This window comes from Salmo salar, chromosome ssa17 (genome assembly GCF_905237065.1).
Source record: "Salmo salar chromosome ssa17, Ssal_v3.1, whole genome shotgun sequence".
Taxonomy (NCBI): Eukaryota; Metazoa; Chordata; class Actinopteri; order Salmoniformes; family Salmonidae; genus Salmo; species Salmo salar.
The window spans coordinates 75,770,133-75,794,320 of NC_059458.1; the positions used below are offsets into that span (position 1 = coordinate 75,770,133).

Genomic DNA, 24,188 nt, shown 5'->3' on the forward strand with positions numbered 1-24,188 from the left:
TGTGGGTCCTCAAACAACCCCTTTCCCCCTGTCCCATCCGATCCCCCATCCACCTCTCCGCTACCCAACCCCTAGCGCGTCGTCCCTCGTTCCCTTCCATCATGTTTCTATGGGTCCTGTCCCTCTGTCTTCTTTGCTCCCTGCGTCACTTGGGAAACATATGTTAAAGTAAAAGCCTGGCAGCCTGAGCCAATGACTCCCGACTGAAGTACGAGAAGTCGCCTTTGATCAGTGGAGCCGCCAGTCAGTAGGCAGCCGGACCGTGGCTGAGCGTCATACCCACTGCTTTATTCTCCTTCTGCATGGCACACACTGGAGCCCCGGGCGTGTCTAGGAGACGTCTGACGCAGACACAGCGCTGCCAGAGTGGAGCTAGCTCCTAGGAAGGATATGGATTCATTTGTTTCAGCAGCATGACGGTTTTCAGTGTAAGGGTGTGTAATGTTACCATCAGTGCTCTCACAGAGTTTGAGTCACTCGCAGCTGCATGTATAACCTCTGCACGTGCAAGCTTCGAGCTTAAATGCGTTGATCATGAAATTGTGTCATTCCGAACTTCATCCGCAATGCCAAATTCCATTCCGTTGGACTCCAGCGATACTTCTCCTTGTAGCCCTGTAACCTTTTCAGCGTACGCAAGCCCTGGCTAGACGGAGAGGTTTCGCTCAAGTCCAACAGAACGGAACATAACGTTGCTGATAAAGTTTGGAATGACACAATGTCATGTGTACAACATAAAGGCTTGCATCACTACAAGTATTTGGGTGTTTTTGGAGCCTTTGTTCATGTTTTATCTGTGCCCCTCCAACTGCAGAACAAGCATGAGGAAGTCTATCGCTGTTTAGATACGTTTCTCAAAGTGAAAAAGTGTCTGGACGATACTATAACATGCCATCCAAAATACAGATTTGGTTCAAAAAAGTGAACTTGTCCTTTAATCCTTTTTTTGCCTCTGCCAGGTGGTGTTCAATCTGATCCACAGAAGCCAACGCGTTAGTACGTCTGATTCAACTGTTTAACTAATCATAGTCTTCAATCAACATTTCATTAGTTAGATTGAGTTTGTTGCAGCATCGGCTGGAGTAAAAGCCTGCATCCATGACACTTTGCAGATACCTTTGGCCAGTGGTTCTCAACTCCAGTCCTCCAGTACCCTCAAATACGCTACATTTCCTGCAACAGGGTGATCAGATTAAGATCTTACATCTGTGCTATATTTCTCTGTGTCATGAAATATATACAGTACATAGAAGGCATTAAGGCATTGTCGTTGGTGGAAGTCATTGTTGGATTTGTCAGGAGGAGGAAAGTGCCACAGTCCCAGTCTCTTGTCTCGGTCTTATCATCATGTCTATTGATGATGATGATGTCCCATTTCCTTGATTGACACGGTAGCTTGTGAAAGTCACGCCTCTTGTCTTGTCTCAACATCTCAGCATCCGTTCTCAGGTACGATCCTGCATTTGAGGATCTTCAGGTAGTTCTGGACCTTGTTGGAGTCCCGTCTGAAGCAGTAGAGTAGGTCGTGGTCGCTCATGGCCTGGGATTCTCCGCTGGTGTCTGACGAGGGGTCCAAGGCCTCAGGGGAGGACAGGCCACTCAGGGAGTTACTGATCATCCCCAGGTGCTGCATCTGAGAGAGAGGGACACAGACAGTGGATTGTCAGAGACAAGGAATTTTACTTTCTGTACATATTGCATTATGAGGTGTGCGTGTGTGCGTGTGTGCGTGTGTGTGTGTGTGCGTGTGCGTGTGCGTGTGCGTGTGCGTGCCTTCTCTCGTGAGCTATCACATGCCAACCCAGTAGCAGAGCGAGGATTGTCTAGTGACATCCTGGTTGGCATCTGCATTCGTCACTGACTCAGTGATGGTGTCAACATCAGTCTACACAATGTCACTATGGATCAAGCTGCTATAGGACTCTTTTCACTATAGTATGCTCAAGGCTAACTCTGTCTTATTTGTATTCTCTCTCTCTCTCTCTCTCTCTCTCTCTCTCTCTCTCTCTCTGTCTTTCTCACCCCCATCTCTGTGATTCATAAGCACTTCGTCATTTGTGAGCCATTTCACATTAGAACTCTTATATAAAGCCATAGGTAATATTCAACGTAATCATCCAAACAACAAATAGTAATGATGGATTTCAGTGATGATTGTTTTCTAGAATTGAGCTGCAGTCAGTAGAAATGTTCATTGTATAATTATGACCTCATAAAGAGATTAATATTACTTAATTGGTGGGTAATATAATAATACATTAGTTATCAGATACACTATATATACAAAAGTATATGGGCACCCCTTCAAATTAGTGGATTCGGCTATTTCAGCCACACCGTTGCTGACAGGTGTATAAAGTCAAGCACACAGCCATGCAATCTCCATAGCTAAACATTGGCAGTAGATTGGCCTTACTGGCGAGCTCAGTGACTTTCAACGTGGCACCGTCACAGGATGCCACCTTTCCAACATGTCAGTTGGTCAAATTTCTGCCCTGCTAGAGCTGCCGCGGTCAACTGTAAGTGCTGTTATTGTGAAGTGGGAACATCTCTGAGCAACAATGGCTCAGCCGCAAAGTGATAGGTCACACAAGCTCACAGAAATGGGCCGCTGAGTTCTGAAGCACGTAACGTGTAAAAGTAATCTGTCTTCGGTTGCAAGTATCGAGTTCAAAACTGTCTCTGGAAGCAACGTCAGCGCAAGAACTGTTCTTTGGGAGCTTCATGAAATGGGTTTCCATGGCCGGGTTTGGCGGATGCCAGGAGAACGCTACCTGCCCGAATATATAGTGCCTACTGTGAAGTTTGGTGGAGGAGGAATAATGGCCTGGGGCTGTTTTTCTTGATTCGGGCTCCTTAGTTCCATTTAAGGGAAATCTTAAAAGTGAGGTCCATACAGAAATGGTTTGTCGAGATCGGTGTGGAAGAACTTGACTGGCCTGCACAGAACCCTGACCTAAACTCCATCGAACACCCTTGGGATGAATTGGAATGCTGACTGCTAGCCAGGCCTAATCGCCCAATATCGGTGCCCGACATCACTAATGCTCTTGTGGCTGAATGGAAGCAAGTCCCCGCAGCAATGTTCCAACATCTAGTGGAAAGCCTTCCCAGAAGAGTGGAGGCTGTTATTGCAGCAAAGGGGGGAACCAACTCCATATAAATGCCCATGATTTTGGAATGAGATGTTGGACGAGCAGGTGTCCACATACTAATGGTCATGTATTGTAATAGATGCGCACACACACACACACACACACACACACACACACACACACACACACACACACACACACACACACACACACACACACACACACACACACACACACACACACACACACACACACAGCCCCCCCCACCCTTCTCCCCCCACACACCCATCTTCCTATCAGCCGTCGTCCCCCCATCTTCCTCTTACCCTATCAGCCACCTTGTTCCCCGTCTTCCTCTTACCCTATCAGCCACCTTCTCCCCCGTCTTCCTCTCACCCTATCAGCCACCTTCTTCCCCCATCTTCCTCTTACTGTCACTCCCTGTCTTTGTGATTGTCTCCACCCCTCCAGGTGTTGGCCATCTTCCCTGTTATCACCTGTGTATTTATACCTGTGTTATCTGTTTGTCTGTTGCCAGTTCGTCTTGTCTGTCAAGTCAACCAGCGTTTCCCTAGTCTCTCTTTTTTCTCGCCCTCCTGGTTTTGACCCTTGCCTGTCCTCTCTTACCCTATCAGCCACGTTCTCCCCCCGTCTTCCTCTTACCCTCTTATCCTATCAGCCACCTTCTCCTCCCATCTTCCTCTTACCCTATCAGCCACCTTCTCCCCCCATCTTCCTCTTACCCTATCAGCCACCTTCTCCTCCCATCTTCCACTTACCCTATCAGCCACCTTCTCCTCCCATCTTCCTCTTACCCTATCAGCCACCTTCTCCTCCCATCTTCCTCTTACCCTATCAGCCACCTTCTCCCCTGTCTTCCTCTTACCCTATCAGCCACCTTCTCCCCCATCTTCCTCTTACCCTATCAGCCACCTTCTCCCCCATCTTCCTCTTACCCTATCAGCCTCGTTCTCCCCCCATCTTCCTCTTACCCTATCAGCCACCTTCTCCTCCCATCTTCCTCTTACCCTATCAGCCACCTTCTCCCCCCATCTTCCTCTTACCCTATCAGCCACCTTCTCCTCCCATCTTCCTCTTACCCTATCAGCCACCTTCTCCTCCCATCTTCCTCTTACCCTATCAGCCACCTTCTCCTCCCATTTTCCTCTTACCCTATCAGCCACCTTCTCCCCCCATCTTCCTCTTACCCTATCAGCCACCTTCTCCTCCCATCTTCCTCTTACCCTATCAGCCACCTTCTCAACTCCCTTGCGGAGCTCGTGCACCATGTAGCTCATCTCCAGTGCTTTGTTGGATCTGAAGTTGTTGAAGTCATCCTGGTGAACCATGTTCTGGTGGAACTGCCACAGAGGATCCTTCCATGCTACCAACAGCTTCAGAATCACCTCTGTTAACTCTTCTCTCTGAGGAGAGAGAGGGGGATTTCCTTGAGCATATTAGAGAACAATAATGGGACTTACGAATTCAGAGTGCAGGTCACTGGAGATGCTGTGCATCCTGGCACTGTGCTGGATGACCCCGTCAAAGAGGTCTGTCAGGGAGAGGAAGTGGAACCCCGCCTGAACGTGGGCACAGATGGGCGCTGTGTTTGCCCTACCCCTGTCCCTGCAGCTACACACACACCAACACCATGAGCAGAGCCCACACTGGAAGAGAGAGAAGACAAGTCATGGAAGAACTAACACTGGCCTATGTATATCTAATGTAACAAGATGACATGTACGTAGGTTCATGACTCCATACCATTCAAACCGTATAGCCTAAAAACTAGCACATACTGTGTAACAATGTCATATATGACATCAAGCATACCATCTACTCTATTTAAACCACAGTGGTCTTCTTGGTATGTCAAATCAAATCAAACTTCATTTGATTTAAACCACTGTGGTCTTCTTGGTACGTCAAACCCAGTAAACCTCATGCGCGCACACACACACGCGCACACACACACACACACACACACACACACACACACACACACACACACACACACACACACACACACACACACACACACACACACACACACACACACACAGCCCCCCCCACCCTTCACACAATAGAGTTCTGAGTTCTGATTTTGTCACGATTTATTTATTTTAAAGAACATTTCATGTCTAGTTGGTCTTAGGAATAAAAAATAAACAACATATTTGTTAATTTCCATCAATTTCTTTCTGAGTTACAGCCCTTCTCCCTCTTGAAAATGTACATTTAAAACATTAAATGGATTCATTATATGAAACATGCATGTACTCTAAACCTAAAGGTAATATGGTCATGGCAGTATTTATGATATTCTACTCCAGTGGCTCTGCCCCCCAAACTCTGAGAGAAAATTTAAGTTTTCATCATCTAGATAAGTTACATACAGGTGTAGGATTTAATTTGAGCCAGTTTACTACAGCAGGAAAATAATCCTGCAGCAAAAGGAAATGTGAATTATTACGTGGATTATAATTAATGATAATCTTTGTAGGGATTGACACATTTTTCGTAAGGGAAAATCAAGTATGAAATTTCAAAGTGAAAATTAAGAACTTCAGAAGCCTTTTTGAAATCTCAAATACACTACATGTTTAAAATTGACTGCATTGCAGGAAAATTCTCCTGCAACAGGGTGATCAGATTAAGATTTCACATCTGTGTTATATATTTCTTTGTCATGAAATATATACAGTACATAGAAGACATTAAGAGATTGTCGTTGGTGGAAGTCATTGTTGGATTTGTCAGGAGGAGGAAAGAGCCACAGTCCCAGTCTCTTGTCTCGGTCTTATCATCATGTCTATTGATGATGATGATGATGTCCCATTTCCTTGATTGACACGGTAGCTTGTGAAAGTCACGCCTCTTGTCTTGTCTCAACATCTCAGCATCCGTTCTCAGGTACGATCCTGCATTTGAGGATCTTCAGGTAGTTCTGGACCTTGTTGGAGTCCCGTCTGAAGCAGTAGAGTAGGTCGTGGTCGCTCATGGCCTGGGATTCTCCCCTGGTGTCTGACGAGGGGTCCAAGGCCTCAGGGGAGGACAGGCCACTCAGGGAGTTACTGATCATCCCCAGGTGCTGCATCTGAGAGAGAGGGACACAGACAGTGGATTGTCAGAGACAAGGAATTTTACTTTCTGTACATATTGCATTATGAGGTGTGCGTGTGTGCGTGTGTGCGTGTGTGTGTGTGTGCGTGTGCGTGTGCGTGTGCGTGTGCGTGTGCGTGCCTTCTCTCGTGAGCTATCACATGCCAACCCAGTAGCAGAGCGAGGATTGTCTAGTGACATCCTGGTTGGCATCTGCATTCGTCACTGACTCAGTGATGGTGTCAACATCAGTCTACACAATGTCACTATGGATCAAGCTGCTATAGGACTCTTTTCACTATAGTATGCTCAAGGCTAACTCTGTCTTATTTGCTTTAATTTGCTTTCTCTCTCTCCAACTATCTATATCTTTCTTTCCCTCTCTCTCTCACACTCACTCACTGTCACTATAGTATGTATGCTCAAGGCTAACTCTGCCTTATTTGCTCTCTCTCTCTCTCTCTCTCTGTCTCTCTCTCTGTCTCTCTGTTTTTCTCCCCCCATCTCTGTGATTCAATCAGTGACATACACACTTCGTCATCTGTGAGACATTTCACATTATAACTCTTATATAAGGCCATAGGTAATATTCAACGTAATCATCCAAACAACAAATAGTAATGATGGATTTAAGTGATGATTATTTTCTAGAATTGAGCTGCAGAGTCAAGTAGAAATGTTTATGTAGAAGGATCCGACCCTTTTTTTCAATTTTCGCCTAAAATGACATACTGCCGGTAGCTCAAGACCTGAAGCAAGGACATTCATATTCTTGATACTGTTTGAAAGGAAACACTTTGAAGTTTGTGGAAATGTGAAATGAATGTAGGATGATATGACACATTAGATCTGGTAAAAGATAATACAAAGAAAAAAAATATGCGTTTTTTTGTATTTTTTTGTACCATCATCTTTGAAATGCAAGAGAAATGCCATAATGTATTTTTCCTGTCTTGGTGCTATTTAGATGTTGCCCACTAGCTGGCAGCAGTGTTTGTGCAAAGCTTTAGAGTGATCCAATGAACCATTGCATTTCTGTTCAAAATGTTGTATCAAGACTGCCCAAATGTGCATAATTGGTTTATTAATAACTTTTCAAGTTCATAACTGTGCACTCTCCTCAAACAATAGTATGTTATTCTTTCACTGTAATAGCTACTGTAAATTAGACAGAGCAGTTAGATTAACAAGAATTTAAGCTTTCTGCCAATATCAGATATGTCTATGCCCTGTGAAATTTTCTTGATACTTACAACCTCATGCTAATAGCATTAGCCTATGCTAGCTCAACTGTCCCGTACCCTATCAGCCACCTTCTCCCCCATCTTCCTCTTACCCTATCAGCCACCTTTCTCCCCCCATCTTCCTCTTTCCCTATCAGCCACCTTCTCCCTACATCTTTCTCTTAACCTATCAGCCACCTTTACTCATCTTCCTCTTACCCTATCAGCCACGTTCTCCCCCCGTCTTCCTCTTACCCTATCAGCCACCTTCTCCCCCATCTTCCTCTTACCCTATCAGCCACCTTCTCGACTCCCTTGCGGAGCTCGTGCACCATGTAGCTCATCTCCAGTGCTTTGTTGGAGCTGAAGTTGTTGAAGTCATCCTGGTGAACCATGTTCTGGTGGAACTGCCACAGAGGATCCTTCCATGCTACCAACAGCTTCAGAATCACCTCTGTTAACTCTTCTCTCTGAGGAGAGAGAGAGAGAGTAGAATTGTATGTTCTTGTAGAGTTGGTTATTGAGTGTTGAAAGAGAGAAGACAGACACAAGCAAAGACATAGAAGCAGTCTACATCTGGAGACAGACATGTGTACTACAGGAAGCAGAGAGGGGTAATACGATCAGGGAACAGACACGGTTATTACAGGAAGCAGAGAGGGGTAATACGATCAGGGAACAGACACGGTTATTACAGGAAGCAGAGAGGGGTAATACGATCAGGGAACAGACACGGTTATTACAGGAAGCAGAGAGGGGTAATACGATCAGGGAACAGACAAGGTTATTATAGGAAGCAGAGAGGGGTAGTACCATCAGGGAACAGACAAGGTTATTACAGGAAGCAGAGAGGGGTAGTACCATCAGGGAACAGACAAGGTTATTACAGGAAGCAGAGAGGGGTAGTACCATCAGGGAACAGACAAGGTTATTACAGGAAGCAGAGAGGGGTAGTACCATCAGGGAACAGACAAGGTTATTACAGGAAGCAGAGAGGGGTAGTACCATCAGGGAACAGACAAGGTTATTACAAGAAGGAGAGAGGGGTAGTACCATCAGGGAACAGACAAGGTTATTACAGGAAGCAGAGAGGGGTAGTACCATCAGGGAACAGACAAGGTTATTACAGGAAGCAGAGAGGGGTAGTACCATCAGGGAACAGACAAGGGACAAGGTTATTACACGAAGCAGAGAGGGGTAGTACTATGGTAAACAATAGTTGATTAAACAGAGTTGTAAGACTCACAGCCAGTCTCTGAGCGTTCTCTTTGCCATTAGGGGTTAGTATCGTGGCTGTATGGCAGTGGCGGTTTATCCTGCCAATATGATTTCTGCTTGGCAGAACATATTGCTCCTGAAGGAGGGAAGAAGAAAGGAGCGAAAGAGGAATTGAGTTGACAGGGAAAACGTAGGTAGAAAGCAAAAGGTCAGAGAGTCAAAGGAGCTGCATCTCTGAAGAGCAAAGCCTTCGAAAGCAAAGAAACAAAAAGCTTGTAGAACCTTTAAAGGGATAGTTCACCCAAATGATAAAATTACAATAGACTGCTGTCTTACCTTGGCAATAGACTGCTGTCTTACCTTGACAATAGACTGCTGTCTTACCTTGGCAATAGACTGCTTACAGGGTAAGGAAACCAATATGTTATTTTGGCATTTGGGTGAACTATCACATTAAACATGCAATTTCCTCTTACTAAATTGAAACCTGTAAAAAGAAGGGCGCCGGAAGAAATGGCAGCAGTTTTACGGAGCCCAACCAATTGTGCTATTATGTGTTTTTTTCGCGATATTTGTAACTTATTTTGTACATAATGTTTCTGCCACTGTATCTTACTGCAAAAAATAACTTCTGGATATCAGGACAGCGATCACTCACCTCGGATTAGACAAAGATTTTTTTTCAATAAGCAGGACGCACAAGACATTCTCCCAACACCCGACAGGGTCAACACTGAGCGGGATGCCTCGTGGGGACCCGCAGAAGGCGAGTGGGAAAGCTGCCGTTACCGTCAATATTACTCGCCAACGTGCAATCATTGGACAATAAATTGGACGAGGTACGATCACGAATATCCTACCAACGGGACATCAAAAACTGTAATATCCTATGTTTCACGGAATCGTGGCTGAATGACGACATGGATATTCAGCTAGCGGGATATACGCTGCACCGGCAGGATAGAACAGCACACTCCGGTAAGACGGGGGGGACGGGGGGACGGGGGGTCTGTGCATATTTGTAAACAACAGCTGGTGCACGAAATCTGAGGAAGTCTCTAGATTTTGTTCACCTGAAGTAGAGTATATTGTGATAAATTGCAGGCCACACTACCTGCCTAGAGAGTTTTCAGATATACTTTTCGTGGCTGTTTATTTACCACTACAGACAGATGCTGGCACTAAGACCGCACTCAGTCAGCTGTATAAGGAAATAAGAAAACAGGAAACCACTCACCCAGAGGCGGCGCTCCTAGTGGCCGGAGACTTTAAAGCAGGGAAACTTAAATCAGTTCTACCAAATTCCTATCAACATGATAAATGTGCAACCAGAGGGAAAAAAAAATCTAGATCACCTGTACTCCACACACAGAGACGTGTACAAAGCTCTCCCTCGCCCTCCATTTGGTAAATCTGACCACAACTCTATCTTCCTGATTCCTGCTTACAAGCAAAAATTAAAGCAGGAAGCACCAGTGACTCGGTCTATAAAAAAGTGGTCAGATGAAGCAGATGCTAAACTACAGGACAGTTTTGCTATCGCGGACTGGAACATGTTCCGGGATTCTTCCGATGGCATTGAGGAGTACACCACATCAGTCACTGGCTTTATCAATAAGTGCATCGAGGATGTCGTCCCCACAGTGACTGTACGTACATACCCCAACCAGAAGCCATGGATTACAGGCAACATTCGCACTGAGCTAAAGGGCAGAGCTGCCGCTTTCAAGGTGCGGGACTCTAACCCGGAAGCTTACAAGAAATCCTATTATGCCCTGCGACGAACCATCAAACAGGCAAAGCGTCTACACAGGGCTAAGATTGAATCATACTACACCGACTTCGATGCTCGTCTTATGTGGCAGGGCTTGCAAACTATTACAGATTACAAAGGGAAGCACAGCCGCGAGCTGCCCGGTGACACGAGCCTACCAGACGAGCTAAATCACTTCTATGTTCGCTTCGAGGCAAGCAACACTGAGGCATGAATGAGAGCATCAGCTGTTCCGGACGACTGTGTGATCACGCTCTCCGTAGCTGACGTGAGTAAGACCTTTAAACAGGTCAACATACACAAGGCTGCGGGGCCAGACGGATTACCAGGACGTGTGCTCCGGGCATGTGCCGACCAACTGGCAGGTGTCTTCACTGACATTTTCAACATGTCCCTGATAGTGGGTTCTGTCGTTAGTGACAGAGACATACAGAGAGAGAGAGAAAGAGACTAGGACTGTGTCATTAGTGACAGACATACAGAGAGAGAGAGAGAGAGAGAAAGAGACTAGGACTGTGTCATTACTGACAGAGACATACAGAGAGAGAGAGAGAAAGAGACTAGGACTGTGTCATTACTGACAGAGACATACATAGAGAGAGAGAAAGAGACTAGGACTGTGTCATTAGTGACAGACATACAGAGAGAGAGAGAGAGAGACTAGGACTGTGTCATTAGTGACAGACATACAGAGAGAGAGAGAGACTAGCACTGTGTCATTATTCACAGACATACAGAGAGAGAGAGAGAGAGAGAGAGACTAGGACTGTGTCATTAGTGACAGAGACATACAGAGAGAGAGAGAAAGAGACTAGGACTGTGTCATTAGTGACAGAGACATACAGAGAGAGAGAGAAAGAGACTAGGACTGTGTCATTAGTGACAGACATACAGAGAGAGAGAGAGACTAGGACTGTGTCATTAGTGACAGACATACAGAGAGAGAGAGAAAGAGACTAGGACTGTGTCATTAGTGACAGACATACAGAGAGAGAGAGAGAGAGACTAGGACTGTGTCATTAGTGACAGAGACATACAGAGAGAGAGAGAAAGAGACTAGGACTGTGTCATTAGTGACAGAGAGAGAGAGAAAGAGACTAGGACTGTGTCATTAGTGACAGAGACATACAGAGAGAGAGAGAAAGAGACTAGGACTGTGTCATTAGTGACAGACATACAGAGAGAGAGAGAGAGAGAGAGACTAGGACTGTGTCATTAGTGACAGAGACATACAGAGAGAGAGAGAGAAAGAGACTAGGACTGTGTCATTAGTGACAGAGACATACAGAGAGAGAGAAAGAGACTAGGACTGTGTCATTAGTGACAGAGACATACAGAGAGAGAGAGAAAGAGACTAGGACTGTGTCATTAGTGACAGAGACATACAGAGAGAGAGAGAAAGTTACTAGGACTGTGTCATTAGTGACAGACATACAGAGAGAGAGAGAAAGAGACTAGGACTGTGTCATTAGTGACAGAGACATACAGAGAGAGAGAAAGAGACTAGGACTGTGTCATTAGTGACAGACATACAGAGAGAGAGAGAAAGAGACTAGGACTGTGTCATTACTGACAGAGACATACAGAGAGAGAGAGAAAGAGACTAGGACTGTGTCATTAGTGACAGACATACAGAGAGAGAGAGAGAGAGACTAGGACTGTGTCATTAGTGACAGACATACAGAGAGAGAGAGAGACTAGGACTGTGTCATTATTCACAGACATACAGAGAGAGAGAGAGAGAGAGAGACTAGGACTGTGTCATTAGTGACAGAGATATACAGAGAGAGAGAGAAAGAGACTAGGACTGTGTCATTAGTGACAGAGACATACAGAGAGAGAGAGAAAGAGACTAGGACTGTGTCATTAGTGACAGACATACAGAGAGAGAGAGAGACTAGGACTGTGTCATTAGTGACAGACATACAGAGAGAGAGAGAAAGAGACTAGGACTGTGTCATTAGTGACAGACATACAGAGAGAGAGAGAGAGAGACTAGGACTGTGTCATTAGTGACAGAGACATACAGAGAGAGAGAGAAAGAGACTAGGACTGTGTCATTAGTGACAGAGAGAGAGAGAAAGAGACTAGGACTGTGTCATTAGTGACAGAGACATACAGAGAGAGAGAGAAAGAGACTAGGACTGTGTCATTAGTGACAGACATACAGAGAGAGAGAGAGAGACTAGGACTGTGTCATTAGTGACAGAGACATACAGAGAGAGAGAGAGAAAGAGACTAGGACTGTGCCATTAGTGACAGAGACATACAGAGAGAGAGAAAGAGACTAGGACTGTGTCATTAGTGACAGAGACATACAGAGAGAGAGAGAAAGAGACTAGGACTGTGTCATTAGTGACAGAGACATACAGAGAGAGAGAGAAAGTTACTAGGACTGTGTCATTAGTGACAGACATACAGAGAGAGAGAGAAAGAGACTAGGACTGTGTCATTAGTGACAGAGACATACAGAGAGAGAGAAAGAGACTAGGACTGTGTCATTAGTGACAGACATACAGAGAGAGAGAGAAAGAGACTAGGACTGTGTCATTACTGACAGAGACATACAGAGAGAGAGAGAAAGAGACTAGGACTGTGTCATTAGTGACAGAGACATACAGAGAGAAAGAGAAAGAGACTAGGACTGTGTCATTACTGACAGACATACAGAGAGAGAGAGAAAGAGACTAGGACTGTGTCATTAGTGACAGAGACATACAGAGAGAAAGAGAAAGAGACTAGGACTGTGTCATTAGTGGCAGATACAGAGAGAGAGAGAGAAAGAGACTAGGACTGTGTCATTAGTGACAGACATACAGAGAGAGAGAGAGAGAGACTAGGACTGTGTCATTAGTGACAGACATACAGAGAGAGAGAGAAAGAGACTAGGACTGTGTCATTATTGACAGACATACAGAGAGAGAGAGAGAGAGAGAGAGAGAGAGAGAGAGAGAGACTAGGACTGTGTCATTAGTGACAGAGACATACAGAGAGAGAGAGAAAGAGACTAGGACTGTGTCATTAGTGACAGAGACATACAGAGAGAGAGAGAAAGAGACTAGGACTGTGTCATTAGTGACAGAGACATACAGAGAGAGAGAGAAAGTTACTAGGACTGTGTCATTAGTGACAGACATACAGAGAGAGAGAGAAAGAGACTAGGACTGTGTCATTAGTGACAGAGACATACAGAGAGAGAGAAAGAGACTAGGACTGTGTCATTAGTGACAGACATACAGAGAGAGAGAGAAAGAGACTAGGACTGTGTCATTACTGACAGAGACATACAGAGAGAGAGAGAAAGAGACTAGGACTGTGTCATTAGTGACAGAGACATACAGAGAGAAAGAGAAAGAGACTAGGACTGTGTCATTACTGACAGACATACAGAGAGAGAGAGAAAGAGACTAGGACTGTGTCATTAGTGACAGAGACATACAGAGAGAAAGAGAAAGAGACTAGGACTGTGTCATTAGTGGCAGATACAGAGAGAGAGAGAGAAAGAGACTAGGACTGTGTCATTAGTGACAGACATACAGAGAGAGAGAGAGAGAGACTAGGACTGTGTCATTAGTGACAGACATACAGAGAGAGAGAGAAAGAGACTAGGACTGTGTCATTATTGACAGACATACAGAGAGAGAGAGAGAGAGAGAGAGAGAGAGAGAGAGAGACTAGGACTGTGTCATTAGTGACAGAGACATACAGAGAGAGAGAGAAAGAGACTAGGACTGTGTCATTAGTGACAGAGACATACAGAGAGAGAGAGAAAGAGACTAGGACTGTGTCATTAGTGACAGACATACAGAGAGAGAGAGAGACTAGGACTGTGTCATTAGTGACAGACATACAGAGAGAGAGAGAAAGAGACTAGGACTGTGTCATTAGTGACAGACATACAGAGAGAGAGAGAGAGAGACTAGGACTGTGTCATTAGTGACAGAGACATACAGAGAGAGAGAGAAAGAGACTAGGACTGTGTCATTAGTGACAGACATACAGAGAGAGAGAGAAAGAGACTAGGACTGTGTCATTAGTAACAGAGACATACAGAGAGAGAGAGAGAGACTAGGACTGTGTCATTAGTGACAGAGACATACAGAGAGAGAGAGAAAGAGACTAGGACTGTGTCATTAGTGACAGACATACAGAGAGAGAGAGAAAGAGACTAGGACTGTGTCATTACTGACAGAGACATACAGAGAGAGAGAGAAAGAGACTAGGACTGTGTCATTACTGACAGAGACATACAGAGAGAGAGAGAGAAAGAGACTAGGACTGTGTCATTAGTGACAGAGACATACAGAGAGAAAGAGAAAGAGACTAGGACTGTGTCATTAGTGGCAGATACAGAGAGAGAGAGAGAAAGAGACTAGGACTGTGTCATTAGTGACAGACATACAGAGAGAGAGAGAGAGAGACTAGGACTGTGTCATTAGTGACAGACATACAGAGAGAGAGAGAAAGAGACTAGGACTGTGTCATTATTGACAGACATACAGAGAGAGAGAGAGAGAGAGAGAGAGAGAGAGAGACTAGGACTGTGTCATTAGTGACAGAGACATACAGAGAGAGAGAGAAAGAGACTAGGACTGTGTCATTAGTGACAGAGACATACAGAGAGAGAGAAAGAGACTAGGACTGTGTCATTAGTAACAGAGACATACAGAGAGAGAGAGAGACTAGGACTGTGTCATTAGTGACAGAGACATACAGAGAGAGAGAGAAAGAGACTAGGACTGTGTCATTAGTGACAGACATACAGAGAGAGAGAGAGAGAGACTAGGACTGTGTCATTAGTGACAGAGACATACAGAGAGAGAGAGAAAGAGACTAGGACTGTGTCATTAGTGACAGACATACAGAGAGAGAGAGAAAGAGACTAGGACTGTGTCATTAGTAACAGAGACATACAGAGAGAGAGAGAGACTAGGACTGTGTCATTAGTGACAGAGACATACAGAGAGAGAGAGAAAGAGACTAGGACTGTGTCATTAGTGACAGACATACAGAGAGAGAGAGAAAGAGACTAGGACTGTGTCATTACTGACAGAGACATACAGAGAGAGAGAGAAAGAGACTAGGACTGTGTCATTAGTGACAGAGACATACAGAGAGAGAGAGAAAGAGACTAGGACTGTGTCATTAGTGACAGACATACAGAGAGAGAGAGAGAGAGAAAGAGACTAGGACTGTGTCATTAGTGACAGAGACATACAGAGAGAAAGAGAAAGAGACTAGGACTGTGTCATTACTGACAGACATACAGAGAGAGAGAGAAAGAGACTAGGACTGTGTCATTAGTGACAGAGACATACAGAGAGAGAGAGAGAGAGACTAGGACTGTGTCATTAGTGACAGAGACATACAGAGAGAGAGAGAAAGAGACTAGGACTGTGTCATTAGTGACAGACATACAGAGAGAGAGAGAAAGAGACTAGGACTGTGTCATTAGTGACAGAGACATACAGAGAGAGAGAGAGAGAGAGAGAGACTAGGACTGTGTCATTACTGACAGAGACATACAGAGAGAAAGAGAAAGAGAAAGAGACTAGGACTGTGTCATTAGTGACAGAGACATACAGAGAGAGAGAGAGAAAGAGACTAGGACTGTGTCATTAGTGACAGAGACATACAGAGAGAGAGAGAAAGAGACTAGGACTGTGTCATTAGTGACAGAGACATACAGAGAGAGAGAGAAAGAGACTAGGACTGTGTCATTAGTGACAGACATACAGAGAGAGAGAGAGACTAGGACTGTGTCATTAGTGACAGACATACAGAGAGAGAGAGAAAGAGACTAGGACTGTGTCATTAGTGACAGACATACAGAGAGAGAGAGAGAGAGACTAGGACTGTGTCATTAGTGACAGAGACATACAGAGAGAGAGAGAAAGAGACTAGGACTGTGTCATTAGTGACAGACATACAGAGAGAGAGAGAAAGAGACTAGGACTGTGTCATTAGTGACAGAGACATACAGAGAGAGAGAGAAAGAGACTAGGACTGTGTCATTAGTGACAGACATACAGAGAGAGAGAGAGAGACTAGGACTGTGTCATTAGTGACAGAGACATACAGAGAGAGAGAGAGAAAGAGACTAGGACTGTGTCATTAGTGACAGAGACATACAGAGAGAGAGAAAGAGACTAGGACTGTGTCATTAGTGACAGAGACATACAGAGAGAGAGAGAAAGAGACTAGGACTGTGTCATTAGTGACAGAGACATACAGAGAGAGAGAGAAAGTTACTAGGACTGTGTCATTAGTGACAGACATACAGAGAGAGAGAGAAAGAGACTAGGACTGTGTCATTAGTGACAGAGACATACAGAGAGAGAGAAAGAGACTAGGACTGTGTCATTAGTGACAGAGACATACAGAGAGAGAGAGAGAAGGAGACTAGGACTGTGTCATTAGTGACAGAGACATACAGAGAGAGAGAGAGACTAGGACTGTGTCATTAGTGACAGAGACATACAGAGAGAGAGAGAAAGAGACTAGGACTGTGTCATTACTGACAGAGACATACAGAGAGAGAGAGAAAGAGACTAGGACTGTGTCATTAGTGACAGAGACATACAGAGAGAGAGAGAAAGAGACTAGGACTGTGTCATTAGTGACAGACATACAGAGAGAGAGAGAGAAAGAGACTAGGACTGTGTCATTAGTGACAGAGACATACAGAGAGAAAGTGAAAGAGACTAGGACTGTGTCATTACTGACAGACATACAGAGAGAGAGAGAAAGAGACTAGGACTGTGTCATTAGTGACAGAGACATACAGAGAGAGAGAGAGAGAGAGACTAGGACTGTGTCATTAGTGACAGAGACATACAGAGAGAGAGAGAAAGAGACTAGGACTGTGTCATTAGTGACAGACATACAGAGAGAGAGAGAAAGAGACTAGGACTGTGTCATTAGTGACAGAGACATACAGAGAGAGAGAGAGAGAGAGAGAGACTAGGACTGTGTCATTACTGACAGAGACATACAGAGAGAAAGAGAAAGAGAAAGAGACTAGGACTGTGTCATTAGTGACAGAGACATACAGAGAGAGAGAGAGAAAGAGACTAGGACTGTGTCATTAGTGACAGAGACATACAGAGAGAGAGAGAAAGAGACTAGGACTGTGTCATTAGTGACAGAGACATACAGAGAGAGAGAGAAAGAGACTAGGACTGTGTCATTAGTGACAGACATACAGAGAGAGAGAGAGACTAGGACTGTGTCATTAGTGACAGACATACAGAGAGAGAGAGAAAGAGACTAGGACTGTGTCATTAGTGACAGACATACAGAGAGAGAGAGAGAGAGACTAGGACTGTGTCATTAGTGACAGAGACATACAGAGAGAGAGAGAAAGAGACTAGGACTGTGTCATTAGTGACAGACATACAGAGAGAGAGAGAAAGAGACTAGGACTGTGTCATTAGTGACAGAGACATACAGAGAGAGAGAGAAAGAGACTAGGACTGTGTCATTAGTGACAGACATACAGAGAGAGAGAGAGAGACTAGGACTGTGTCATTAGTGACAGAGACATACAGAGAGAGAGAGAGAAAGAGACTAGGACTGTGTCATTAGTGACAGAGACATACAGAGAGAGAGAAAGAGACTAGGACTGTGTCATTAGTGACAGAGACATACAGAGAGAGAGAGAAAGAGACTAGGACTGTGTCATTAGTGACAGAGACATACAGAGAGAGAGAGAAAGTTACTAGGACTGTGTCATTAGTGACAGACATACAGAGAGAGAGAGAAAGAGACTAGGACTGTGTCATTAGTGACAGAGACATACAGAGAGAGAGAAAGAGACTAGGACTGTGTCATTAGTGACAGAGACATACAGAGAGAGAGAGAGAAGGAGACTAGGACTGTGTCATTAGTGACAGAGACATACAGAGAGAGAGAGAGACTAGGACTGTGTCATTAGTGACAGAGACATACAGAGAGAGAGAGAAAGAGACTAGGACTGTGTCATTAGTGACAGACATACAGAGAGAGAGAGAAAGAGACTAGGACTGTGTCATTACTGACAGAGACATACAGAGAGAGAGAGAAAGAGACTAGGACTGTGTCATTAGTGACAGAGACATACAGAGAGAAAGAGAAAGAGACTAGGACTGTGTCATTACTGACAGACATACAGAGAGAGAGAGAAAGAGACTAGGACTGTGTCATTAGTGACAGAGACATACAGAGAGAAAGAGAAAGAGACTAGGACTGTGTCATTAGTGACAGATACAGAGAGAGAGAGAGAAAGAGACTAGGACTGTGTCATTAGTGACAGACATACAGAGAGAGAGAGAGAGAGACTAGGACTGTGTCATTAGTGACAGACACACAGAGAGAGAGAGAAAGAGACTAGGACTGTGTCATTATTGACAGACATACAGAGAGAGAGAGAGAGAGAGAGAGAGAGACTAGGACTGTGTCATTAGTGACAGAGACATACAGAGAGAGAGAGAAAGAGACTAGGACTGTGTCATTAGTGACAGAGACATACAGAGAGAGAGAGAAAGAGACTAGGACTGTGTCATTAGTGACAGACATACAGAGAGAGAGAGAGACTAGGACTGTGTCATTAGTGACAGACATACAGAGAGAGAGAGAAAGAGACTAGGACTGTGTCATTAGTGACAGACATACAGAGAGAGAGAGAGAGAGACTAGGACTGTGTCATTAGTGACAGAGACATACAGAGAGAGAGAGAAAGAGACTAGGACTGTGTCATTAGTGACAGACATACAGAGAGAGAGAGAAAGAGACTAGGACTGTGTCATTAGTAACAGAGACATACAGAGAGAGAGAGAGACTAGGACTGTGTCATTAGTGACAGAGACATACAGAGAGAGAGAGAAAGAGACTAGGACTGTGTCATTAGTGACAGACATACAGAGAGAGAGAGAGAAAGAGACTAGGACTGTGTCATTACTGACAGAGACATACAGAGAGAGAGAGAGAGAGACTAGGACTGTGTCATTAGTGACAGAGACATACAGAGAGAGAGAGAAAGAGACTAGGACTGTGTCATTAGTGACAGACATACAGAGAGAGAGAGAGAAAGAGACTAGGACTGTGTCATTAGTGACAGAGACATACAGAGAGAAAGAGAAAGAGACTAGGACTGTGTCATTACTGACAGACATACAGAGAGAGAGAGAAAGAGACTAGGACTGTGTCATTAGTGACAGAGACATACAGAGAGAGAGAGAAAGAGACTAGGACTGTGTCATTAGTGACAGACATACAGAGAGAAAGAGAAAGAGACTAGGACTGTGTCATTACTGACAGACATACAGAGAGAGAGAGAAAGAGACTAGGACTGTGTCATTAGTGACAGAGACATACAGAGAGAGAGAGAGAGAGACTAGGACTGTGTCATTAGTGACAGAGACATACAGAGAGAGAGAGAAAGAGACTAGGACTGTGTCATTAGTGACAGACATACAGAGAGAGAGAGAGAAAGAGACTAGGACTGTGTCATTAGTGACAGAGACATACAGAGAGAGAGAGAGAGAGAGAGAAACTAGGACTGTGTCATTAGTGACAGAGACATACAGAGAGAGAGAGAGAGAGAGACTAGGACTGTGTCATTACTGACAGAGACATACAATGAGAAAGAGAAAGAGAAAGAGACTAGGACTGTGTCATTAGTGACAGACATACAGAGAGAGAGAGAAAGAGACTAGGACTGTGTCATTAGTGACAGAGACATACAGAGAGAGAGAGAAAGAGACTAGGACTGTGTCATTAGTGACATAGACATACAGAGAGAGAGAGAAAGAGACTAGGACTGTGTCATTAGTGACAGACATACAGAGAGAGAGAGAGAGACTAGGACTGTGTCATTAGTGACAGAGACATACAGAGAGAGAGAGAAAGAGACTAGGACTGTGTCATTAGTGACAGACATACAGAGAGAGAGAGAGAGACTAGGACTGTGTCATTAGTGACAGACATACAGAGAGAGAGAGAAAGACTAGGACTGTGTCATTAGTGACAGACATACAGAGAGAGAGAGAGAGACTAGGACTGTGTCATTAGTGACAGAGATATACAGAGAGAGAGAGAGAGAGAGAGAAAGAGACTAGGACTGTGTCATTAGTGACAGAGACATACAGAGAGAGAGAAAGAGACTAGGACTGTGTCATTAGTGACAGAGACATACAGAGAGAGAGAGAAAGAGACTAGGACTGTGTCATTAGTGACAGAGACTTACAGAGAGAGAGAAAGAGACTAGGACTGTGTCATTAGTGACAGAGACATACAGAGAGAGAGAGAAAGAGACTAGGACTGTGTCATTAGTGACAGAGACATACAGAGAGAGAGAGAAAGAGACTAGGACTGTGTCATTAGTGACAGAGACATACAGAGAGAGAGAGAAAGAGACTAGGACTGTGTCATTAGTGACAGAGACATACAGAGAGAAAGAGAAAGAGACTAGGACTGTGTCATTAGTGACAGAGACATACAGAGAGAATGAGAAAGAGACTAGGACTTTGTCATTAGTGACAGACATACAGAGAGAGAGAGAAAGAGACTAGGACTGTGTCATTAGTGACAGAGACATACAGAGAGAGAGATAAAGAGACTAGGACTGTGTCATTAGTGACAGAGACATACAGAGAGAGAGAGAAAGAGACTAGGACTGTGTCATTAGTGACAGAGACATACAGAGAGAGAGAGAAAGAGACTAGGACTGTGTCATTAGTGACAGAGACATACAGAGAGAGAGAGAGAAAGAGACTAGGACTGTGTCATTAGTGACAGACATACAGAGAGAGAGAGAAAGAGACTAGGACTTTGTCATTAGTGACAGACATACAGAGAGAAAGAGAAAGAGACTAGGACTGTGTCATTAGTGACAGACATACAGAGAGAGAGAGAGAGAGACTAGGACTGTGTCATTACTGACAGAGACATACAGAGAGAAAGAGAAAGAGACTAGGACTGTGTCATTAGTGACAGAGACATACAGAGAGAGAGAGAGAGAGACTAGGACTGTGTCATTACTGACAGAGACATACAGAGAGAAAGAGAAAGAGACTAGGACTGTGTCATTAGTGACAGAGACATACAGAGAGAGAGAGAAAGAGACTAGGACTGTGTCATTAGTGACAGAGACATACAGAGAGAGAGAGAAAGAGACTAGGACTGTGACATTAATTGACAGACATACAGAGAGAGAGAGAAAGAGACTAGGACTGTGTCATTAGTGACAGAGACATACAGAGAGAGAGAGAAAGAGACTAGGACTGTGTCATTAGTGTCAGAGACATACAGAGAGAGAGAGAAAGAGACTAGGACTGTGTCATTAGTGACAGACATACAGAGAGAGAGAGAGACTAGGACTGTGTCATTAGTGACAGAGACATACAGAGAGAGAGAGAAAGAGACTAGGACTGTGTCATTAGTGACAGAGACATACAGAGAGGGATAGGGAGAGAACGAGAGAAAGAAAGAGGTAACCTTGAGCATACTAGAGAAAGATAATGGGACTTACGAATTCAGAGTGCAGGTCACTGGAGATGCTGTGCATCCTGGCACTGTGCTGGATGACCCGGTCAAAGAGGTCTGCCAGGGAGAGGAAGTGGCACCCCGCCTGGCCTTGGACACAGATAGGCGCCGCGCTCGCCCTGCCACTGCCACACAGCTCCACACACACCAACACCAGGAGCAGAGCCCACACTGAAAGAGAGAGGGAGAGAGGGAGAAGGATGAGGTTGGTGAGAAGAGGAGAGGAGAGAGATAGAGGGACTAGAGAAATAGGGAGGAGGTTGATTGTGTTGAGAGAGGGGAGGGCAATAGAGGGAGAGGACAGGATCCTCTCACCAGCCAGGAGCAGCACTGGCAGAGAAAGAGAGTGAGAAGAGGAACAGAGAGAGGTGAGGATGGGATCCTGACTCACCAGCCAGCCAGTCAGGAGCAGCTGGCAGAGCGAGAGTGAGAAGAGGAACAGAGAGAGGTGAGGATGGGATCCTGTCTCACAAGGCAGATGCAGCACTCAAACTGGTGGAAATATAGAGGGAGAAGGGATGAGGACAGGAGGTAGAGGGGGACAATGAGAAGAGCAATGAGAAGAAGGAAAGGGCAGGATAGAGGGAGAGCTTTGGATCCTGTCTCACCAGCCTAGAGAAGAGGATGAAGAGAGACAACACTGACAGAGGGATAGAAGGAGAAGAGAGACAACACTGACACTGACAGAGGGATAGAAGGAGAAGAGGATGAAGAGAGACAACACTGACAGAGGGATAGAAGGAGAAGAGAATGAAGAGACACAACACTGACACTGGATAGTGACTGACAGGTTGAGGGAGGAAGAGGAAAAGAGAAAGGGAAGAAGAGGTGGTAAACAGAGGAGAGGATCTAGTTCCACCGGCAGAGGCATGCATATATAGCTCCTCAGTCCCTGGTCCCTGGTCCCTGGTCCCTGCTCCCTGCTCCCTGGTCCCTGGTCCCTGGTCCCTGGTCCCTGCTCCCTGCTCCCTGGTCCCTGCTCCCTGCTCCCTGATCCCTGATCCCTGATCCCTGCTCTATACATGCACTGCCCTGGCTTGTTCTTAGAGGTAGCTACCTTGTTTGATGTTGTTCCTGGACATTCTGTGTTGCTTGGTGGTAGTTTTGAAGCTGGAGGATGTACAGTGACACTCAGCTATTTAAAGAGACCAGGAGTATTAAGGAAAGGGTCTCTCTCTCTGTCATCATGTGATGACCACACTCATTTAGGATGGGAGGAGAGAGAGACAGAGGTTTGCATGAGTTTTCATTCGCCCTCAATTTTCTCTTTCTTTTTTTTCATCTGATCATGATGGAAGTCGCCTTTACAGCCCAAAGCGGTCGGGACAAATCAGGACAGATACAGGGGGAAAATGCTCATTCAGCTCACCCCCCAGCCCCTTCACCAGTCTCACTGTCATTCATTAGGCTAGTTTAGTGCATAGGCTATGCTCAGAAAAAAGGTGCTTTCTAGAACCTTAAAGGGTTCTATGGCTGTCCCCATAGGAGAACCCTTTGAAGAACCCTTTCTGGTTTCAGGTAGAACACTTTTGGGTTCCATGTAGAAAACCTTTCTACAGATGGTTCTACATGGAACCCAAAAGGGTTCTACCTGGAACCAAAGAGGGCTCTCCTATGGGGACAGTCAAAGAACCCTTTTGGAACCCTTTTTCTAAGAGTGTACAGTAGTATGGTACTGCCATTCACACTGACCAGCTCCCATGTTTCTCACATGGTGATGACTTCATCCACGTGTTAAACTCATTCCATGGAGGGCCGTGTGGCTGCAGGTTCTCTCTCCTCCCTTGTACTTGATTGATGAATTAAGGTCACTAATTAGTAAGGAACTCCCCTCAGCTGGTAGTCTATGTTTTAACTGAAACCAAAACCCTGCAGACACAGCCCTCCGTGGAATGATTTTGACATCCCTGATTTAAATGATCAATGTATTGATCAGTAAGTGAAAGCAAACCTTGTTGTTGATTGTTTTCAATATAATCTCTGTCCTTGTTCTGTAGTGTACTGTAGTGTACTGTAGTGTACTGTAGTGTGCTGTAGTGTTCTGTAGTGTTCTGTAGTGTACTGTAGTGTTCTGTAGTGTTCTGTAGTGTGCTGTAGTGTGCTGTAGTGTTCTGTAGTGTACCGTAGTGTGCTGTAGTGTGCTGTAGTGTACTGTACTGTTCTGTAGTGTACTGTAGTGTTCTGTAGTGTACAGTACTGTTCTGTAGTGTTCTGTAGTGTTCTGTAGTGTACTGTACTATTCTGTAGTGTGCT

The 24,188-nt window shown here is 44.9% G+C and overlaps 2 protein-coding genes across 2 annotated transcripts; both read right to left on the minus strand.

The window, feature by feature from the left end:
* Positions 1 to 1,277: 1,277 nt before the first annotated feature.
* Positions 1,278 to 4,771, minus strand: LOC123728090 (prolactin-like; the record flags this gene model as incomplete). The annotated part of the gene is given in 2 exon segments (XM_045698660.1): positions 1,278 to 1,633; positions 4,340 to 4,771. Coding segments are annotated over 2 exon segments (633 nt in total), but the record flags the coding sequence as incomplete, so codon positions are not given.
* Positions 4,772 to 5,733: 962 nt separating this feature from the next.
* On the minus strand, positions 5,734 to 23,017 carry LOC106592567 (prolactin-like). The gene is made up of 6 exons (XM_045698661.1): positions 22,993 to 23,017; positions 22,251 to 22,265; positions 21,922 to 22,115; positions 8,667 to 8,774; positions 7,711 to 7,890; positions 5,734 to 6,192 (listed from the first exon to the last, which is right to left on the minus strand). The coding sequence occupies exons 1-6, from the start codon at positions 23,015 to 23,017 to the stop codon at positions 5,992 to 5,994; spliced, it is 723 nt and encodes a 240-aa protein (XP_045554617.1). The 3' UTR covers positions 5,734 to 5,991.
* Positions 23,018 to 24,188: the final 1,171 nt, after the last annotated feature.